Here is a 21,819-nt window from a genome sequence, read left to right as displayed (position 1 = left end):
AAGGAAGGAAGGAAGGAAGGAAAACAGGGCAAAAGCCTCTGTTGTGGATTTCCTTTCTGGAGATTTAACTCAATGTGGAAGACTGAGCCTCACTAACAAATACTTTGGTTTGCCGGAAAGCAGCATTCCACATTCTCGGGTCTCTGCAGAGGTTCAGAAAAGCTGCCGGGGGCACCTGTCCTCTGCATGGACCCCTGTGCCATTGGACCTGCCACGTGATGATGGTCTGCTCTGCCTCCTTCCCTGGGTTTCTAGGCACGTATCTGCTGGCCCAGGCCTGTGTCTCCTCCTGTCCTGAAGGCACGTGGCCCTCGGCGAGGAGTGGCCACTGCGAGAACTGTACGGAGGACTGTACCTCCTGCTCTGGAGCCCATCTCTGCAGAACGTGCCGGACGGGGCCGGACTTCCCTCTCTTCCTCCACGAAGGCAGGTGCTACACCAGGTGCCCTGAGTAAGTGTCCCTCTTCCTTCCACGTCCCACTCGGGTTCATTCTCATGCTGTACTTGGAGGGCAATTCCTTCTTGCACCAGAGGACGCCATCCTGGTTACAGAGCCTTTGGAATTGTCCCCTCGACACGCAGTCGCTGTCGGCCACGGCAGCCAAACCAGGCCCTTGTGACTGTGATATGTACGTGTTTTTGACCTTTGTGAAAATACGCTCTTTTTCCACCTTGTGGGTATGATCAAGGAGTTGTCTTCCTTCCATGACAAAAGTTAAGGCTGTGAATACATGAATGTCTTCTTAAATGTTTACAGTAGGTGAGGTGTGAGGTATAAATAATAAATATGGAATCATACCTGGTGAATTATTGATTGATTCCTCATGGTGTCCTCAGTCCTCTGGTTTATAATTCCTCTTCTCTTCCCATCAATGGGTCCAGCTCCAGGATGTAAAAATGAAGTGGAAACAGCACATGGAAAAGTTTATCTGGGAACCTTCAGTGACAAGCAACAGAAATTCTAAGTAGAATGACTGAGACAATGTGGGGTTTACTTTCTCATGGAACAAAAAGGTTAAAACCCAGCATTGGTTACATCAGCGGCCAACACTTCATTAAAGACCCACAATCTTTCTGTTTTGTCCTTGAATCTTCTTCAGCTTGTCCTCCCTTGAGCCCCTGAGCCACGTTGTCTGCCCCGTTTCCAAACCTCACCACCCTACACGACAACAACCAGAGACAGAAAAGGGCACGTTTCTCCTCCTCCATCTCTTTTTAAAAGGAAAGAAAACTTCCTCTGACTTCCCTTCACATCTCATTAGCCAGAATGCTTCACTTCCGTCTTCCAAAAATGATCTCTGGCGAGAAGGACGGAAATAGAAGGATCGGTTTAGGCTACACAAAATTCACCCTGCACACCCAAATAAAATCAGAACACTGTCAGGCAGGGAGACTGGAAAGAGGGAGGTGAGGAAGGAGTTTGGGGAAGTGACCAACAGAATCTGTTTGAAGCAATTAGAAATTTCCCACTGATTAAAAGAACTTGATGGTAGAGCTACAAGATCTATGATAGAGGTAGATCATTAGTATCTGTATCCACTGCTGAAATAGATCCTATAGGGTAAAAACGTAAGTCAGGGTACTCAAGAAACTTCCAGCCCAGTGGAGAAGCCAAGCATATTCAATTCAGTTCCGCAGATAAATAGTTAGCACCTACTAGGTGTAAGAATTGACATCGGAAGCTAAGTTATAATCAACTGAAGGTTCTCCATTTGGTCCAAAAAAGCTAAGATACTAGATACTACTGTATAAGGGAGCCTGGTCTTAGCTTTCATCTGGGTACAATTTGGTTTCCTCTCTTCTACTAATCTGCTCCTTCTCCAAATTTTCTTTCGTAAAACTACATTAGATACGTAACCTTTATTCACCCCGTCCCATTTCTTCCTGATACATTCAATACATTTTTGTTTCCTGAATAAATATAAGAATGGCTGAAAGAATGATGAAACAGACGTGAATGAGTTAATTAAAACATCAAGTAAAGATGCTGTATAGGATCCCTTATTGGCATTGATTCAAAAAGGACTCGAGCAGCCTGAGTTATTTGCTACAGTTCTTCACCTCCCCATGTACCTGTGCCCCCTGCTCGTCCCTTTGCAGCAACTTCCACAGACACAGAATGGACTTCCCTGACCCTTGACTTTGGTCCGGGTTGCTTTGCTTTGGCCAACAGGGTGTTAGCAGAAGGGAAGCAGAGAGGCTTACAACCTGTTTGTCTGGATGAACTGGCCCTCTTGTGCTCAGTCATGGCTAAGAGAAGAATGTGCCCCAGGAGGTCCCTGTGCCAGGGAAGATAAAGGGACAGGAAGAAGACCTGAATCCAGTGTGTATCTCAGGGCCCAGCCTCCTTCTCCCGGAGTTCATGCATGACCTCTGCCCCTACAATGACATTGGCCTCTTTGAGCGCAAGCTCAGCCTAGATCTGCCTTCCCGCAGATACATGGGTGATGAGTTTGGGAGTGTCCTGCCTCTCAGCCTATTATGGCAACAGCTGACAAATAGAATGAAAATTATAGAAAACAACTGGAATAGATACCTAGAACATCGGGGGGCGCCTGGGTGGCTCAGTCGTTAAGCGTCTGCCTTCGGCTCAGGTCATGATCCCAGGGTCCTGGGATCGAGCCCCACATTGGGCTCCCTGCTCGGCGGGGAGTCTGCTTCTCCCTCTCCCACTCCCCCCTGCTTGTGTTCCTGCTCTTGCTGTGTCTCTCTCTGTCAGATAAATAAATAAAATCTTAAAAAAAAAAAAAGATACCTAGAACATCAGAAGTCCATATTCTCTACAACGGTTTATGATTTTCCTGCTTCTGCACGTTCCAGTTCTTCCCGCCAGCTTTTTTCTTCAAAAAACTGTCGAAATTTCCCCCATCTTCCAAATCTATTTGAAAAGGTTGAGGTTTTCGTAGTTACTGTGTTCATCAGTCAGTGAGAGATTTCTCTGGTGTGATAATGTAATCACTAGAGGTACAATATATATATATACAGACGCCAGATTCCACCTGGAAGAAAGTCACTCTTATAAACATATCCTCCATGAGCAGCTACTGCAAATATGTTTGAAGCTGCGTGCAAACATTATATGTGCATGTTTGAAAAAAGCCACCAGAGGTTGGCTGAGAGCATCCGAAAGCAAAAGTGGTTCCAATTTTATAGGGCATTAAACCTTTAGAGCTTTGTAAAAATAAGTTTTTAATTATGAATGAACATTTTATATTAAGGACTAAATTCAGTAATTTATTAAATTAAAATTTTTCATTAAAAATGTATTGGATAAAAAGCATTTTCTACTCTAACATAAGTCTCTAATTAAAAAAAAAAAGAAGAAGAAAGAATAAAAATTGGGAGATAAAATAGGGAAACCAGAAGGTGGCTAAACTATATACACATTAACAAAAGTGGTTTTCAAACCAACCAAATTCACAAGGATAACACCTGTCGCTTTCCTTTTTCTCCTCCCGGATTTGGCTTCTGACCCCTCCTTCCTCGGCAAATCTGACTGCCTCGTTCTGCCCCACAATAGCTGCCGTCCTTCCAGTGTCTTTCAGTCCCACGCCCTCTGCCACCAGGCGGGACTCACTTCCCCGTATGGAAAGCATCTCCAGTTGTGCTCTGTCTTCCCCACAGGGGCTTCTATGCAGAAGACAGCACATGTGAGCAGTGTAGCTCTCCTTGCAAAACATGCGAAGGAAACGCCACCAACTGCCACTCTTGCCAAGGAAGCCTCATCCTGCACCAGGGAGCATGCCGGGAAGCCTGCCCCGAGAGGCATGTGGCCGTGGAGGGGGTGTGCAAGCATTGCCCTGAGATGTGTCAGGACTGCATCCATGAGAAGACATGCAAAGGTACATGGGAGCATCCCAGGGGAGAGTGTGGCTCCCCCAGGCTACCGCCCCTGGGGACCAACCATGGCAGGGGTGCGGGGGGCGGGGGGGCTATGCACAATGGAGGGAACCAGTCTCCTTATCTTTCCTGAAATATAACCATCTTCATGCACATCACTGAGGCAATCAAGGGCGTTCTTCAAGCTAAGACAAATGAAAGCCCCTTTTCTGCATGATTTCTTCCGTACAGGTGTACTGAGCACTTAGGGATGCGCCAAGCACCATCCCAGCTGCTAGAGATCTAGATAAGAACCCGAAGTTCCTGCCTCTTTGTCACAAAATCTTATAGGGAGGTTTATATTAATGAAACACAGAGGAAGCTAGAGAATTGCAAGTGTTACAAAAGATAGGAAAGAGAAGGTCAGGCGAAGACGGTAAGACTCAGAATAGCACTCTGGCTAGGAATTCTTTCTCTGGAATTATCTCCAAGAAGGGCTAATTTCCTCTCCAGAGCAAGACCCATTGAACTGATGCTGTTCTATCAAAGGATTCCCTTGGCGTGACCCAAAGCGTTTTCTTGGTTTCCCCCCAAATAAGAGAATGAATACAGATGAAAGAAACCCACAACGCATGCCTCACGCTGAGTTACCATGTCTATGTCACTGATCTACCCTATCAGTGAATGAAAACATAAATAATGCAAGAATGTTTAAGACGCTTTGGGGCTGAATAGAGCATGCTTTTCGGGTTTTCAACAATACCTCCAGCATCTCAGCCATAGATGGTCTGCCACAGCTCTGCAATTTTTTACACCTCTGAGGGGCAGGTCATTTTGGGCTGTAAACCCAGCACCATGTCATCAGGCCACCGTATGTGGTCTTCCCTCCCAAAGCTTAGAGATGTGGGGCATGTGCCCTGGCAGGCTTGGCATGGGGCATATGCATGGAACACTCAGGTCAAAGGAGCCAGTGTGGTCCGGACAGGCTAGCCCACTCCAGAAGGAATGAATTCCTTTCTCCTGTGCCCAATGGGGTAACTTGCTGCTTCCTCCTTCCTCCAGAGTGTATGCCTGGGTCCTTCCTGTACCAGGATATGTGTCATCCATCCTGTCCCCACGGCTTCTACGTGGACATACGCAAGTGTGTCCCCTGCCACAAAGACTGTCTGGAGTGTAGTGGCCCCTCAGCGGATGACTGTGACCTCTGTGCCGAGCCATCCCTGGTTCTCTATGATGGACAGTGTTTGGACGAATGTCCAGTGGGAACTTACTATGAAAAAGAGACTAAGGATTGCAGAGGTAAAGACTTGCGTGTGTATGGCCAAGCATCCCAGGGAGGCTGTCACAATGATGGGTTTCTGCTGAGACAAAGCAGGTGCTGGGGTTTGCAGGGTTCCAGCCCCGGAGCTGTCATCCCATCCGTTTCCCTCCTGCTCAACAAAGCAGATTTTTGAATCTGCTCTAATTCATTATTTATTTATTTATTTTAAAGATTTATTTATTTGAGAGAGCGAGAATGAGAGAGAGTACATGAGAGGGGGGAGGGTCAAAGGGAGAAGCAGACTCCCCGCCGAGCCGGGAGCCTGATGCAGGACTCGATCCTGGGACTCCAGGATCATGACCTGAGCCGAAGGCAGTTGCTTAACCAACTGAGCCACCCAGGCGCCCTCATTATTTATTTTTTAAATGAATCATTCATAAGCTTTGACCATGTAATTTTTCTTAATAACAAATCAGATTGACCCTCCTCACAACATGGGCCCTGAACTGCTGATCAAAAAGAATTCTCATGTGAAGTTTCACAGCAGAGATGAGCCTTCAAAAGTCACCCAAAATGGAAGTTGGTTGTTGTTTTTTTTTTCTTAAACCTTGAAGCTACTAAAGGTTGACAGCAGCTCAGGGAAAACCGTGCCACAGAGGATTTTCTTGGTGCCTCTTAGGTCCCTTATCAGTTTTCTCCCTGCGGTTCCCCCCTGCCCCCGGACCCCATGGCTCCTCATCTGCTTCAGCAGCTCCTGCCCTGGGACCCCCACTCAGCACATCAACCCGAACCCATTCAAGGAGGGATCTGCTCTCGTTTATGCCTCCTTATGTTTTCCCTAGGTATCAACTGTTGGCCTCAGAACAGGAAAAATAACAGGTCTATTATGAGAATTCGCAAACCACTGAATCACTCTGGGTGAACTTCTCCAGAGTTTCAGGCTTCACTCCAGCTAGGCGGCCAGTGGTAACTTCGCCCCATGTCGCCACCTAACAAGCACTAGACAGCTATGCAGAGGTGGTCCCAATAGCAGCAAGAGCTTGAGGGTGAGAAACCCCAGCGCCCCCCCCCCCCAACGTTCCAGAACATACTCAGGAGACTGATTTGCATGTCCTAGGACATGAAGATGGAGCTGACTCCTCACAGCTTTCTGCTCTAGCACTATGATCAACACACCTTGTTGTGTGTTTTATGTAAGGTACTCTTCACTGTCAATGTTCCACCCGAAAGACCACAGACTAGAACATGGCGGAAGACAGGGCAGCAGTGAGCTTGGGGCCAGTTTCCTTGAGAAGTTTAGCAACTTGGCCAAAGGCCGTCGTGCCTGTACTCAGACAGGAACTAAGGGTCAATTTCTGCCTTTCTCTGGTGTTTGCCATACATAGAACTTTGCAGGCCTCACAGTACATTTACTTGACTTAATTTTCTCATTGAGAAAGGCCCCTGGTTCCCATCCCTGGTTGCCCATTAGAATCACCTGGAGAGCTTCAAAAAAAAAAAAAAATACCACTGTACAGATGCCTGGGCTCCCCTCAGACCAACTCAACCGTAGGGAACTAACTTGAGGGCTTTCCCTACAAGGCGATGGCTCCTTCCACCAGTCCAAAGGTAGGCTGAGGGAAGCTGGTACTGGAAGAAACAGGGTGGCCACCGGACTTTCCAGAAAGAAGAAACAAAGAACCTGACCTGAAAAATTAAGATTTGGGTAGATGTGGAGAAGCATCCAGAACCAAGCAGGATCTCCTCCAAGAAACACAAGGGCTTGGGATCCATTTGGATCATCCAAATTATCCTCTATGAGAGAGCATAGGCACCTCTAAGAATCTCACGCCTATCCCAAGGCACTGGGGCAGAAATAGCAAGAGCTCTGATTAAGCTCCTGGGTTCAACTTCTAACCCTGCCCATTTCCAGCCAAGTGACTTAGCACCTACAGCCTCAATTTCCTGATCTAGATAACATGAGATGACCATAATGCCATGTGTCTATTCATTCAGGGAGCACTTACTGGGGGCTTCCTATGTACTGTGTGCTCCTCTAGGCCTAGGGAAAAGCAAGGGACAATACAGACAGAATACGGGTGAGTCAAAAGGAAAAGTTAGTCAGGGCAGGGGAACAGGAAGTTGGACAGGATGGAGTTGAAATTATAGTGAAGGCATCCTGAAGACCTCATAGAAAAACAGAGGGAACAAGCCACACATACATCTAGGAGAACCACACATACACTCTAGGCAGAGGGAACGGCAATGGCTAAGACCCCGAGGTAGGGATGAATTGTTTCGATTTTATTTGTCTAAGAAAAGTTACTGAGTGCCTGTTACATGCCAGGTCCTCTCACAGGTACTGTGCATTCATCAATGAATACAAAAGAGGCCTTTTTTTGATCAACAGGCAATTACAGTACATCCCAACAACTGTTGTTAGTGATAAGCTCGAGTTGTTCCGGGAGGTCAGTGGAGGGCCACAGAGTGACAGTTATGGGGTAAGCAGGCCACAGATCAGTGTATGACCATACCCTACAGAATTGCTTATTGTTTTGTTGCAGTTTTGGTAACCACACTGAGTCTAATATTTCTGGATGCGGCAAGAAGGTGTTCTCTAGATATTACAGAGAATGTGAAATGGCCATTTTTCTTCTCATTTGACAAGAATGCTCTACCCATAGCCTAAGGGCTCTACCCAACTAGTGGCCCCCATGCCCTGGATCCAGAGCCCTAGAAATCTCTGAAAGAAAAGGGGAAGGGGTGTAAACACATCTTCTAGGGGCGCCCTGGGCCTCTCTCACTTGGTCTTCTGCCCCCACCGTGCCCACAGATTGCCACAAGTCCTGCCAGACCTGCTCATCACCTGGGATTTGCACGGCCTGTCAGGAGGGCCTTCTGGTCAACCACCACGGGGACTGCGTGCCTCACAAGGAATGTGCCCCCGTTGAGTACTGGGATGTGGAGGCTCTGGGATGCAAGCCCTGCCATGCTAAGTGCTTCCGCTGCACGGGGCCTGCCGAGGACCAGTGTCACACCTGCCAGAGGGACAACCTTCTTTTCAGTGAGTCACGTGTCCTCTGAGGAGGGCTCTCTCTTTCCCTCCATCTGGGAAACCACCTTGCATGACGCCTCGTGCCCAGATGTTTGGTGTCTTTCTAATTTTTCACTTTGTATTTGGAAAATTTTCAAACCTATAGAAAAGAAAAAAGTATGAAGAACGCCACACACGTGCCCTTCACCCACTTCAGCCACCACTAATTGGGTGTCCCATTTGCTTAATCATTCGCGTGCTCAGTCTTGACTGTCTCAATGTGTAATGCCTACATAATCCACAATAAATTTTTTCCTGACCATCTGAGGATGTGATACACACATCATGACTCCTTTCGCATAAATACTTTAGTATGTATTTCCTAAAACTAAGGATACTTTTTGACATAGCCATGGTACAGTTGTTGATGCAAGTGAATTTAACATCAATACTTCACTATATCATCTGTTTTATAATTTTGGCAATTCCTCCTTGGAACAGAATCCAGTCTCCAATCAGGTATTGCCTTCAGGTGCCAGGTCTCTGTAGCCCCCATTAAACTGAAACATTTCCACAGACATTTTTTTCTATAGAATATTGACATTTTAGAAGAATACAGTCCCTATCCCTCCACTGAAGTCTGTGTGAGGTGTCCCACAATTAGACAGAGATAATTCATTCTCAGCCAGAATACTTCACAGGTGATGTCATGTCCACCTGGAGACCCAGGATGTCACCTGCCCCTCACTGGTGACACTAACTGTGGTCATCTGTTCAGAGTGCTGTCCAATGTCTCCACTGCTTAGTTACTATTTTCCCTTGCGATTAATAAGCAATCTGTGGAGAGACACTTTACAAACATGCAGGGATTCAGCCCCTCATCAAAATTTCCCCTGGATTTTGCATCCAGGGATTAATAAATCTTCTTGAAGTCTGGCATGGTCTGAGGTTGGCCACCTCCAGCAGATCTTATCACAGATGTGAAGCAATGCCCTCAGGTTTCCAGGGATTCCATGATTAGGCTAATAGAGGTATGTGAGAAAGAAAATGAGACAAAGTGCACTCAGCTAAAAGAAGGAGCAATGGAGGGGCATAGGAGAGAGGGAAGGAAGAGATGAACGTGCTGAAGACCTGGAAAGGGTTAGCATCTATCTCCCCAATCCACACAGATCTGAGAAGCAAGACCCTCACAAGGACACCATCTCATTCCTCCTGCATCCTCCCTTCCCACATGGTTCACCCTAGGGAGCACAGAGAAGAGGTTTGGGAGACGTTCATCATACTTGATACCAAGACAGACTCTTTTCCTTCCTTGGCAGACAGGACCTGCGTGCAGGACTGCCCCGAGGGCTACTATGCTGATGAGGACAGCCACCAATGTGTCCCCTGCCACAGCTCTTGCAGGACGTGTGAAGGGAGACACAGCACACAATGCCTCTCCTGCCAACCAGGCTTGCTCCAGCTGGAAAAAGAGTGCCTGCTGCAGTGCCTGGAAGGGTAAGGTGCCCAACACACGTTTCCTTCATTTAATCCCAAACCAGGCAGGCAGCACGAACGGCAAACCCATTTTGCAGATGAGGAAGCTAAGTTATAGAACACCACGTTGAAGTCTCAGTGCTAGGAAGAAATGAAGATCAGAGGCCAACCAAGATCTACTGATCTCTAAAGGATTTCAGCTAGGGGCACCTGGGGGTGCTCAGTCGGTAGAGCACATGACTCTTGATCCTGGGTTCGTAGTGAGTTTGAGCCTCATGTTGGGTGCAGAGATTACTTAAATAAATATCTTAAAAAAAAAAAAAAGATTTCAGCTAATTCATAGTAATGGATGAGGACATAGGAGAGGCAGAGTGACCCAGTGAGAAAACATGAAGGGTTGATCATCAAGTTAGAATCATGCGTCAAACTTCACTACTAATTTTAAGGTACAAGAAAACCCAAGGCAGAGGCAAAGCATTCTTCCCTTAGAGAAGTCTAAGACCATAAATGTAGGTCCTTCCTCTTCTGCATTAGGATTTGTTCTGATCACATTTAATAGATGAGGTCTAAGCAATGTATGCAGAGCATTGATTTTACAAAGGGAACAATTTCAATTAAATATTTCCACTCATATGCCACCAATACTCCAACCTACCATGCCCCCATACGTCTACAACTTACAGGTTTAATTACATAAGCAACCTAGATACACAGATGTATGCTCCTAAAAGCATGTCACAAATAAGAACTCTATCATTTTTTGCTAGGAAAAACTTTTAGTGTATTTATCAGAAGGTCTGGTTACCAGCATATTTGAAAGAGGATTTGAGTGGGTCATCCCTTTTCTCCCGCCAGGAATGCCCAGTAAAGAGAAAGATGGATTATAGGCCCATTGCTAATTCTTCCTTCCCAATCAGTAACCTAAGGCACTGAGCGTTTCCAGAGCCAAAATGAAAGGCTATCACCTTGGCCTTTCCCCAGTGCTTCTGCCCAGATGAGACATCACATTTCTTTCCTTCGGTTCTTAGCAATTCCTGCCTGCATTTCTCACCGTGGTGCTTTACACGGCCCTCATCCATTCACCCATTCATTCCACACATGTCTAATGAAGAGCATCTGGATGTAAAATACAAAGATTTTGACCTTCAAGAATTAATTCTTCCTGGGGCGCCTGGGTGGCTCAGTCAGTTAAGCATCTGCCTTCGGCTCAGGTCATGATCCTGGGGTCCTGGGATCGAGCCCCGCATCGGGCTCCCTGCTCAGCTAGGAGTCTCCTTCTCCCTCTCCCTCTGCCCCTCCACCCCCACTCATGCTCTTTCTCTCTCAATGTCTCTCAAATAAATAAATAAATATTTTTAAAAAAAGAATCGATTCTTCCTATATATTTCTTACCAAGAAAATTATAAGCACCTGGAAAAAAAAAAAACCCTCTTATTTTTCACACATATTTACTACAATGCTCAGCACAGAGTCACACACCTCAGCCCTGAAAAACACCAGCCATATGGATCCACAAAGAAAGAGCCCTACCCAACAAGAGACGGAATAGGGCCACCTGGCTTAGCCTTTCCCCTTCATTCCAGAAAGTGCCCGAAAAGATCTGGATCCAATGAAAGGAATCTCCATCTCCCCCAAATCAAGTCATTAAATACTTTTTACACAAAAAAGGCATAATCCTATCATCTAAATAGTTGTAGACCATCAAATTAAGAAGACAATTTTTACATTGGGAAGTATGTGAAGTTACCCACTGGGGAGGAGAGGCACGGGTTGCCATAAACCTCTTTAATGGGGTATTAATGAGGTATAAGTGGAAATATTTAACAGCAATGGTTCCTTTTATAAAATTGATGTTCCATGCGCGTTGCATCAATCTCATATGGTAAATCTCCTTGCCTCAGAAAGGCAGGTATATGATCCTCCGAACCCTTTACCCACACCCATAATTATTTTAGTGTTTAACCTCAGAGCAGGGTTGTTTTTTTTTCTTAAAGATTTTTATTTATTTATTTGTCAGAGAGAGAAAGAGCACAAGCAGGGAGAGCGGCAGACAGAGTAGGCAGAGGGAGAAGCAGGCTCCCCGCTGAGAAGGAGCCCAATGTGGGACTTGATCCCAGGACCCTGGGATCATGACCTGAGCCAAAAGCAGACGCTTAACTGACTGAGCCACCCTGGAGCCCAGGGGCCTTCTATCTTAAAAATAACCGATCACATTAGTAACATTAGTAAAGAACATGTATGCTGCTTTGGAGTTTACAAAGTATTTCTACTCAGAATATATTTTTATATTATGATTTGGTTCTCCAACAATCCTCAGAGATCGACTTATTCTCCCCATTTTACAGATGACAAAATTGAGGCTCAAAGAGGTTAAGTGACTTGCCCAACATCACAAGGCTACTCATACCCAGTGGGGCCAAAACAAGAAATCAGATCTTCTGACTTCACGCCCCTGTATTGTCTGTGTGGGAAGGTGTGTGTTTCTACCTCTTCCCATGGCTTTCTCTTTCAAGTCTTCTGTGGCTTTTATCAGCTCTTTAGTTCCCAATTGATGCTTTCTTAGTCCTCCCTTCATCACCCTGTCTCTCTCACCCCCCAGGCTTACTGATTGACTTGGCAGTACTTTTCCTCACCTAATGGCAGAAGGTAAAACAAGGCCTGATTTGCCACAAGCTGGGCCACTGAGGTACAATCGCTCAGGTCGGGGACAGGTGGCGAGGGAGAGGCAGACTCAGCACTACCTTGCTCTGGTTTTAGTTTCCAACGACTAGTGGAAGTGAAATAAGCTTTAGGGAACCTCATGTGGCAAATAGTTTCAGGCCGGAGAAGCCAAGGGCAAACCGTCAAGTTTCAAGGAGAGCGTCAATGTGCCGGGGTCCAGAGATGCCAAAAAGGGTCAGATGATGTCTAGAAGTTCATCTTTGTCAAAGATTTCTTTTCTCTCTTCTATCTAACTTGAAATATTTTTATTTGCTTTGCCCTGCTTTGTTATAGTGGTAAACAGGTTCAAATCACATGAGCCCACTTCGTGAACTGTTTGACATTAAGCCAATTGTCTAAATTCTCTGAGCCTCAATTTTTACTTACATAAAATAGGGATGATAATATCTAAATCATGAGGTTTGCTTTGAGATTTAATCATACGATTCATAATTATCACGAATATGTGTGATTTATAATATGCCAGGCACTGTTCCAACAATTTTCTCAACAATAACTTGTTTAGTTTTAGCTACTAACATTAGCTGCATATTACAGACCTGAGACACAGAGATGTTGTGACACTTGGCCAAGGTTACACAGCTCATAAGTGGAATTGCTTGGCTTTGACCCCATGCAGTTTGTTCCAGAAGGCAAGCTCCAGACTGCATGGCTCTAGTGTCTCCCTTTTAGGTTCAAAAGGTGAAATAATGTCTATGAAGTCCCTAGTGTACTACCAGGTACATAGTTAAAAGGCAATGAACAGTGATTATGGTTATATTTAGCCTCCAAAAATTTTTTCAGAGGTTACATCTATTATGATGTAAACATTAGCATCATTCATGTCATTTTCTATTTCAAGATAGATTTTTTCGAAGATTTTATTTATTTGTCAGAGAGAGAGAGACAGCGTGCACAAGCAGGGGGAGGGGCAGAGGGAGAAGCAGACTCCCAGCTGAGCCCAATGCGGGGCTCGATCCCAGGACCCTGGGATCATGACCTGAGCCAAAGGCAGACGCATAACCAACTGAGCCACCCCCAGGCGTCCCTCAAGATAGGAGATGTTTTTTAAAATTGCGAAACTAGAAGAATCACTCAGAGGTACATCAAAAACATCTTCCATACCCTGATCCCAGTCAACAAAACGTGAAGCTTGAATTTTCCAGTGGAGAAGCACATGGGTATAGAGAAGGTAAAAGTAGTGAATAATTACTGTGGTTCTACTGCATGTGATAAGTCCTTTCGTGTGTGTTACCTAATTCAAAATTCACAAATAGCAGGGGAGGGGTTGTAGTGCCCAATTTAAAGATAAGAAAACTGATTTATATTGTAGTGCCCAATTCAAAGATAAGAAAACTGAGTCATTAGATTTATTAGTATCATTACAGGAATACCTTGGAGATACCGCAGTTCACTTCCAGACCACTGCAATAAAGTGAATATTGCAATGGAGCTCGTTCAAATGAAGTTTTCAGTTTCCCGGGGCATATATGTAAAAGTTAGGCTTACACGATACCGTAGCCCATTAAGTGTGCAATAGCATTATGTCTAAGAGAGCAATCTACATACCTAAATTAAAAAATGCTTGATTGCCAAAAAATGCTAACCATCATCTGAGCTTTCAGTAATCACTGATCACAGATGTCCATAACAAGTATTGTAATAATAATGAAAAAGTTTGAAATATTGCGAGAATTACCAAAATGTGACAGAGACATGAAGTGAGCAAGTGGTATTGGAAAAACAGCACCGAAAGACTTGCCCCAATGTGCGATATCTGAGAAGCGCAATAAAGCAAAGTGCAATAATATGAGGTGTGCCCACAGTAACGTATCTACTGAGTAACGTTAACGAGTAGAGTCTTAAGTCACCCAGCCTGGAACCGAACACCCCATGCGACTCACCCTGATTTTTCTACCACACCCAACTTAAGAGCAAAGCTTATTCAGTCTTTGCTTCCCCGCTTGGTTTCAGATACTACGCAGAAATCTCCACAGGACGGTGCAAGAGGTGCAGCAAGAGCTGCAAGGCATGCCGGGGCCCGCAGCCCACCGACTGCCTGTCTTGCGATTCGTTTTTCTTTCTGCTCCGCTCCAAGGGAGAGTGTCATCGCAACTGCCCAGAGCATTACTATGCGGAGCAAGGCACACAGACGTGTGAGAGATGCCACCCGACCTGCGACAAATGCAAAGGTGAGGGTGTATCTGTCATTTTGCCTGTGTAGATGGGAAGATGAGGATTCCTTTGTGCCTGGCCCCTCTGTTTTCATCACCTATAGAGCTTTCTCTCACTTGCCAACCCGGCCAATCCTCTCCAGCATCAGCACCTCTCCCCTGGGCCGCCCTGCACTATCCTGCCGTCTCTTCAGACCCTCCCAGCCTTCCAGGCCCAGACACAGGCATCGTCTCCCCCAGGAGGTGCTTCCCACCTGCTCTGTCCTCTGCTTGTTGAACTTGGAATCTGCCTAGGGAGTTTTATTTTTGTTATTACAACAGCTACTTAAGATGTCTGTCTTTAGCTCTCCCAAGCTCCATTCTCACTTTCCTGAGACCGACTTCTCTGTCCCAGAGAACCCTAAAATCAACATGTCCCAGAGTAAACACAATCTGGGTTTCCTCTGATAGTCACTCTTTCTGTTAATGGACCCGCTATCCAACCAATACCTTAATGATATCCTCCCCTTGCCTCCTGCCCAACCCACCTGCTCTCCAACAAAGGTAAACTTCAAGATCTGCTGATTTTCTCTCCTAAGCATTTCTGTACTCAGATCTCTCTCATTCTTACTATCCTCGTTCTCCATTCTCAGCATCTCTCAGTCAACTTTCTGAAGTACCAGCAACGTGATCTCAACTCTGGTCTTGCCACCCCCAGGTCATCCTGTACAGTACAGTCAGAGTGATCAAAAATTCCCATCTGCTGGGCATGGAAAGATGATCAGTGTGAATTATTCTCAACATTGAAGAAATACCTCCTACAATGTTTTAATTGTTAAAACTTATTAGGTTAATATTTGTAGTTGGTACGGTACATTTCTGCTATCCTTTTCAAAATTATCTTGGCTATTTCCAGCCCCCTTTTTTTTTAAGATTTTATTAATTGATTTGACAGAGAGAGAGAGCACAAGTAGGGGGAACAGCAGACAGAGGGAGAAGCAGGCTCCTCGCTGAGCAGGGAGCCCAATGTGGGGCTTGATCCCAGGACCCCGGGATCATGACCCAAGCCGAAGGCAGCCACTTAACCGACTGAGCCACCCAGGCGCCCCTCCAGCCCCTTTTCTATATAAATTTTATACACAGTCACATTTCATTTAAAAAAAAAAAAAAAACCCGGGGCACCTGGGTGGCTCAGTCGGTTAAGCGTCTGCCTTCGGCTCAGGTCATGATCTCAGGGTCCTGGGATGGAGCCCCGCATCGGGCTCCCTGCTCCACGGGAAGCCTGCTTCTCCCTCTCCCACTCCCCCTGCTTGTGTTCCCTCTCTCGCTATGTCTCTCTCTGTCAAATAAATAAATAAAATCTTTAAAAAAAAAATAATAAATAAATAAATAAATAATCCCTTGGATATTAACTGGCTTTAACGGAATCAAATAAATTCAAATTCAAATAAATAAATTCCCCAAATAAGGGGAGGGGAAATCCATCTTTATGATCCTGAGTCATCACATCTATGAACATGGTATATCTCTGCAATCTATGCATTTACTTTTTGTCCTTCAATAAATTTCCAATAATTTTTTCTTATTTTTAAAAGGTGATTAAAGTCTTTCCCCAGCCAGTCCTTTTAGCTTATGACCTTGCCTCTCTTTCCATGTACTCTAGAACCTAGAGCCACTTAGCAGCTACCAAACACGTTATACTCTTTCATGCCTCTGTGCCTTTTGTCTATGTGTTTCCTCTTTCTGGAGAATGACGCCGTAGGCAACTCTCAACTTAGAAGACCCAGCTTGGGCGTCATCTCCTCCGGGAAGCTTTTCTTAGTCCTCCCAGCAATGTTCTTCCTTCTTCTGGTTCTGTAATATACTGCTTTATCATAGCTCTTTTTACATTAATTTTAATTAATCATGTCCATCTCGCCTAGTAATTGTGAGACCCTCAGGGCTAGGATTGTGCCACATTTACTTTGTATACCCTATTCTAGTCTAGACTGTAACACATAGTGAGTGCTCATTTAGTGTTTGCTGAATGAATGAATGAACACAAAACAAACAAATCCTAAAGTCTTTTTGCAAATTGGAAAATTCTCCATTATTATATCTCCAAATGTTGCTTCTCCACCCTTTCCTCTAATCTCCTTTTCTGGAATTCCTTATTTAATGTCACTCAGACTTTCCTGATCTCTATGTCTCCTACCTACTGTTTTATATTTCTATTTCTTTGACTCTCTATGGTTTATACTAAGTTAATTCATCAGTACTTTATTCCATTTCTCTAATTTGTTCTCTGTGTTTAGTCTAAAGTTCAGCCCATCTATTATTTTAGGGTTTTTTTTTTTAATTTAAATAACTTACTTTTAAATTTTGAAATTATTTCTTTATACCCATCTCTTTTTGTTTCATATCTTCCTATTTGTATTACCTAATTTACCCTTTCTTTATAGGTATTATGTCTTTTTATTTTTTGAATATCTTTAATATACTGACTTTTAAAACTTTGTCAAGCTTCTCTATAAAATTGAAGTTTTTTTTTTTATTTGAAGTAAATTCGTGTTCTAATTGTTGATTGTGTTTGTCATCTTAGTGTTCATTTACTCCATATATTTTGGATTTTTGGTCCTGAGTTCCTTCTGAATGGGAAATTTCATCCTTCATTCCCCCCTTCTCTCTCTCTCTTTATCCTTACTCCTTTCAGCCTAGCAGTATTTTGGGTTAACTCTACCCCTTCCTCCCACCCTGAAACTCAGTCCAGAAATAGGACATCCCAGCATTCCTGAAGGGGATGCTGATGACAATGAAGATCCCATCAGCAACCCAACTGGCAGCCCCGGAGAGTTCCTAGTCAGGGGGTGAGGTTTATAGGGGCAGTGTCCCCCTTTGACTCATTTTAAGATCTCAGCCTGGATTTTGGCCCACATCTAACATGAAACACTTTTAGTTCCTATTATGATAGAAAAGTTAAACTCACAGCCACCATCCCCTATATCTAGACCCAGAGCAAAGCAGGTGAGCAGCATGAATCAGACAACTATTATATATTTGTATTCCTTTTCTGGTCCAAAGCGATTTCATCTTATTTTTGAGCCCACCTAGCCTTTTATTTATTTATTTTTGGTTCTTTTTATGTTTATTCTACCATTTCAATATGTGGAGTGTATGGGTTAGGTCAAAATCTGAATTCACATATGATTTTTTTTTTAATGTATGTGTGTTATAATGGATAATCAGATTCTTAGAAAAGCATTATGCCCTAAACTATCCTTCTGCTAATACAAATGCCTAGGGGGTCAGTATATTTTAGAGTGTTTGTTTTGGTTTTTTGGTACTTAATACTTTTAAATGAAATAAGCAAAGGTCAACCTGTTAGAGCCTGCTTCTAATCTTGCTTCCTTTCCCTTCCAAAATGATTCATCTTGGAGCAGTTAGTTGACCACATAGAAACATCAAGAATGGAGATGAGAAATCAGCTCCTTCCCCACACTGGGAGAAGATCATCAGCCACCCTTGCTGTATACCCACTAAACTGACCTTCCTAAGTACCATCTTGATGATATTTTAAAATAACTTCTCCCCAGGTGCTTCTCAAGTACACAGGAATATAGTCTTCTCCAGACTGAAAGTGGCTTCCATTATCACTTATGCCTTAATGCCCCCAAATCTACTTCTTTCCCAAGTGGTTTTCCTGAGCTCTAGTTCCATACATCCAATTGCCTGTTAATCTAATGAGTTAGTTGCTCAACACCTCAAACTCGAAATGTAAATGCATTTTTCTCCAGCCCACCTCACCCCATCCATAGACACCTTTTTCTATGCTCCCCATCTTGATGAATGGTTCCACCACCTACCCAGTTGCCTGAGGCAGGAACCTGGTCATTACCTTCTTATCCTCCTGTCTCAACCCTCACATTCGATTTGTCCTCAAGTCCTGTCAAATCCATGCCTATCTCTTAATTCTCTCTCTCCTCTCTTTGCTTTGTGGTATTACTGCCTTAGTTCAGACTTGTATGTCCCCTTACCTGAGTTATTCACCAATCTCTAATTGACTTTCTTTCTTCCAGTATTAGCCACTCTATAACCAACCAGTCCTCCATTATGTTCTCAGATTGATCTTTCTATGTGACAAATACCATAATGATACTTCTCTGCTTAAAAATGACTCTCCGGGGTGCCTGGGTGACTCAGTTGTTAAGCATCTGCCTTCAGCTCAGGTCATGATCCCAGGGTCCTGGGATCGAGCCCCATGTCGGGCACCCTGCTCAGCGAGAAGCCTGTTTCTCCCTCTCCCGCTCCCCCTGCTTGTGTTCCCTCTCTCACTGTGTCTCTACCAAATAAATAAATAAAATCTTTAAAAAAAAAAAAAGATTACTTAAAAAAAAATGACTCTCCATTGGGGGCGCCTGCGTGGTTTAGTCAGTTAAGCGTCCAATTCTTGGTTTGGGCTCAGGTCATGATCTCAGGGTCCCGGGATCAAGCCCTGCATCAGGCTCTGACTCAGCAAGGAGTCTGCTGGTGCCTCTCTCTCTGTTCCTCCCTCATGCTCGCTCATGTTCTCTCTCTCAAATAAATGATACAATCTTTTTTAAAAAATTACTCTCCTTCCATTGATTTTGGGATAGAATCTTAACTTAGTAACTCTGCATATGAGGTTCTTCATCCTGGGACTCACCTCACCCCTCACCACCTTCACCACCTTCTAAATCCAGGCAAAATTAGTTTCTGTAAACCTGAGCCAACCTTGCCCTTTCTCCTCTCTGAATACTTTCTCCAGCCTACTGTGCATGGCTACCTCTTTCTAATCCATTACAGTCAATATTTCCTCTACAAAGCCATCCTTAATCCCTCTATTTTGTGCTCCTTTAGTACTCTGAATTCATCCATCTACTTAGTTATTCAACAAATGTTTCTCCTGCAGTATGGCCCAACAAGGATTCAACTGTGAACAAGGCAGTCAGGGCCCTGGAGCCCAGAGGGCATATTTTATGTTATTTATTCTTTCTCTCTCTCTTTAGACTGAGGTCCTCAAAGGCACAAATTAATATGTCTCACTCACCTTTGTTTTTTGTTTTTGTTTTTTAATCTATTTATTTATTAGAGAGAGAGAGAGCATGAATGGGGGTAGGAAGGGTAGAAGGAAAGGGACAAGCAGACTCCTCGCTGAGCAGGGAGCCCAACATGGGGCTCGATCCCAGGACCCTGAGATCATGACCCAAGCCGAAGGCAGCTGCTTAACTGACTGAGCCACCCAGGTGCCCCATCTCACTCACCTTTGTATCCCTACCACTTAGATGGTCACAGGGACAAGCAGTGGCAGCAGCCAGTGGCTCCAAGGGCACCTCCAGCAAACAGTGGTGGTGCCAGGCAGGGGGGCCATCCATGCCTGCTGGGCTAAGGCAGCAGCTACCATAGTCCACGACACGTCTGGGACAGTGGAGCTCTGTCCTCCGTAGGCCTCTATCTCCAGCCCATCATGAAGGTGACAATCAGCGTGGCCCTCCACGGCTAAAGCAGCAGGGGAAGTCCATGTCCAGCAGGTGGGGGCGGGAAAGGCTTAAGGCCATGGTGCACAATCACCAGTTCTCCACCCTGTGGATTTCCAAGGGCACCACGGACTTCATCTACTCGGAGGGCAAGGTAGGCAAGAATCTGGTCACGTCTTTCCTGGCCTGCCTCCACGGCAAAGTCATTAAGCTTGGTGGCTTCTGGAGTCCTCAAGGTGCTGCCACCAAGTTCAAAATCAATTTCCCCACATGCCAGGGGACTCTTTCTTCCATGACACAAAGGAAGAGAATGAAATGCTGCCCAGAGAGAGGCCAGACACGAGTCACCTGGAGCAGCTACCCTGCACATTGTTTGCCCCAAGAGTCAGCCCAGCAAGGAGGTCCTGGTCAAGGTGCTTGAGAGGTGTGGGGAGATGGAGAACATGGACATTCCCACACTGGACCCACAACAGGAGGAGATGACAGGCCAGAACTTCCACACCTTCCGTTTCGGGGACACTTGAACTTCCAGGCCAAGGTCGCATACCGTGTGAACGTATGTGGGCTTCATCCAAGCCCAGAGCACCCTGAGCCGCCTGAAGCTCATGGGGAAAGGCGATGAGCGCCAGGCCACTCTGCCTGCTCCGTAAGGTTCCTCTTGATTCCAAACACCTGAGGGACGCCTCGCTGAAGACACAGCAGCTCGAGGGGCAGAAACTGCAGGAGCTGCAAGCACAAAGAAGATCAAAGCACCAAGAGAAAGGAGGCAGAGGAGAGGCAGAGAGCAGAGCCAAGGAAAGACAAAGAACAAGAAGAATTGGAGAGAGAAAGAAAAAGAGAGGAGAAGCCTCTGTCAGAATCAGAAAAAGCTCGAGAAGCTACAAGCAGAGGAGCAGAAAAAGCTACAAGAGAAAGCGAAGCTGACAGAGTGGAAGTTGCTGCTCAGGATACCCGCCCGCGGGGTGTGGCTGGTCTTGATCTTCAGCTCCGGAGCCACCTGTGGGTTCCTCTGACATGCGGGGTCAACGTCACGCCCCCCCCCCCACCGCTTTCTTCAGCTGCTTGCAATCTTAACCCCCTCCCTCCCGCAAAAAAATAAATCTTAATGCCAAGAAGAGAAAAAAAACTCGGAATACTCAATAATTTTTTATTGTTTTAGAGTGACTATCCGTGACATAAACATTAAATTACTCTTAGCTACAAAGTGCTTAGACTAGTGGACAATCTAAACAGCCTGAGAGTGGTCACGTGCTATTCATACCACATCTAGAATTTCTTTTAAGTAACTCACAACATGGTGTATCAGCACTATCCAACTGAAACGTAATGCAAGCCATACACACATTTTTTAATTTTTCAGTGGTCACATTTTAAAGAATAAAAATAAATGGGTAAAATTAATTTTCATAATATATGTATTTAGCTAATATATCCAAAATATAATCATTTGAACATGAAATCAATGTAAAAATTGACTTTTTTCTTTTAAAAAAAAATTTTTTTTTTTATGTTATGTTAGTCACCAGACAGTACACCGTTAGTTTTTAGATGTACTGTTCCATGATTCATTGTTGGCATATAACACCCAGTGCTCCGTGCAATACGTGCCCTCCTTAACGAAGTCTTTGCGATCCGATGTTTATTTTACATTAACAACACAACTCAAGTTGTCCTAGCCACATTTCCAAGGCTCAGTAGCCACATGAGGCTAGTGGCTACCGCACTGGCCAGCACATGTCTAATTTAGAATAACGGTTTCAGATGGGATTTTAGCGGCAGACCATCTTCTTCAGATAAAGTCTTAGGCTGGGTCCTATGATGTAAATTGACCAGAACAGAGCAGCTCAGATTGGAGCGTGGAGCACAGGCGGACTTTCAAGAGCCCCACTTAGAATGCCCTCATCTGCCCCTCGTGCCACTCCC

At 44.9% G+C, this 21,819-nt stretch overlaps 1 protein-coding gene across 2 annotated transcripts in view; it reads left to right on the top strand.

Annotated features, from left to right (window-relative positions):
* Positions 1-21,819, top strand: part of PCSK5 (proprotein convertase subtilisin/kexin type 5) — a 463,938-nt gene that overhangs the window by 427,115 nt on the left and 15,004 nt on the right. For both annotated transcript variants that reach the window (XM_035029028.1, XM_035029027.1), the window contains 6 exons: positions 256-451; positions 3,625-3,842; positions 4,882-5,118; positions 7,893-8,123; positions 9,413-9,590; positions 14,244-14,461. In XM_035029028.1, the coding sequence (XP_034884919.1) occupies positions 256-451; positions 3,625-3,842; positions 4,882-5,118; positions 7,893-8,123; positions 9,413-9,590; positions 14,244-14,461 (1,278 nt within the window). The remainder of the gene's footprint in view (positions 1-255; positions 452-3,624; positions 3,843-4,881; positions 5,119-7,892; positions 8,124-9,412; positions 9,591-14,243; positions 14,462-21,819) is intronic.

This window comes from Mirounga leonina, unplaced genomic scaffold (genome assembly GCF_011800145.1).
Source record: "Mirounga leonina isolate KUSES-001 unplaced genomic scaffold, KU_Mleo_1.0 Mir_224, whole genome shotgun sequence".
In the NCBI taxonomy this organism is placed as follows: domain Eukaryota; kingdom Metazoa; phylum Chordata; class Mammalia; order Carnivora; family Phocidae; genus Mirounga; species Mirounga leonina.
Note: the sequence above shows the minus strand (reverse complement) of the source record. Positions and strands in the feature narration are given on the sequence as shown.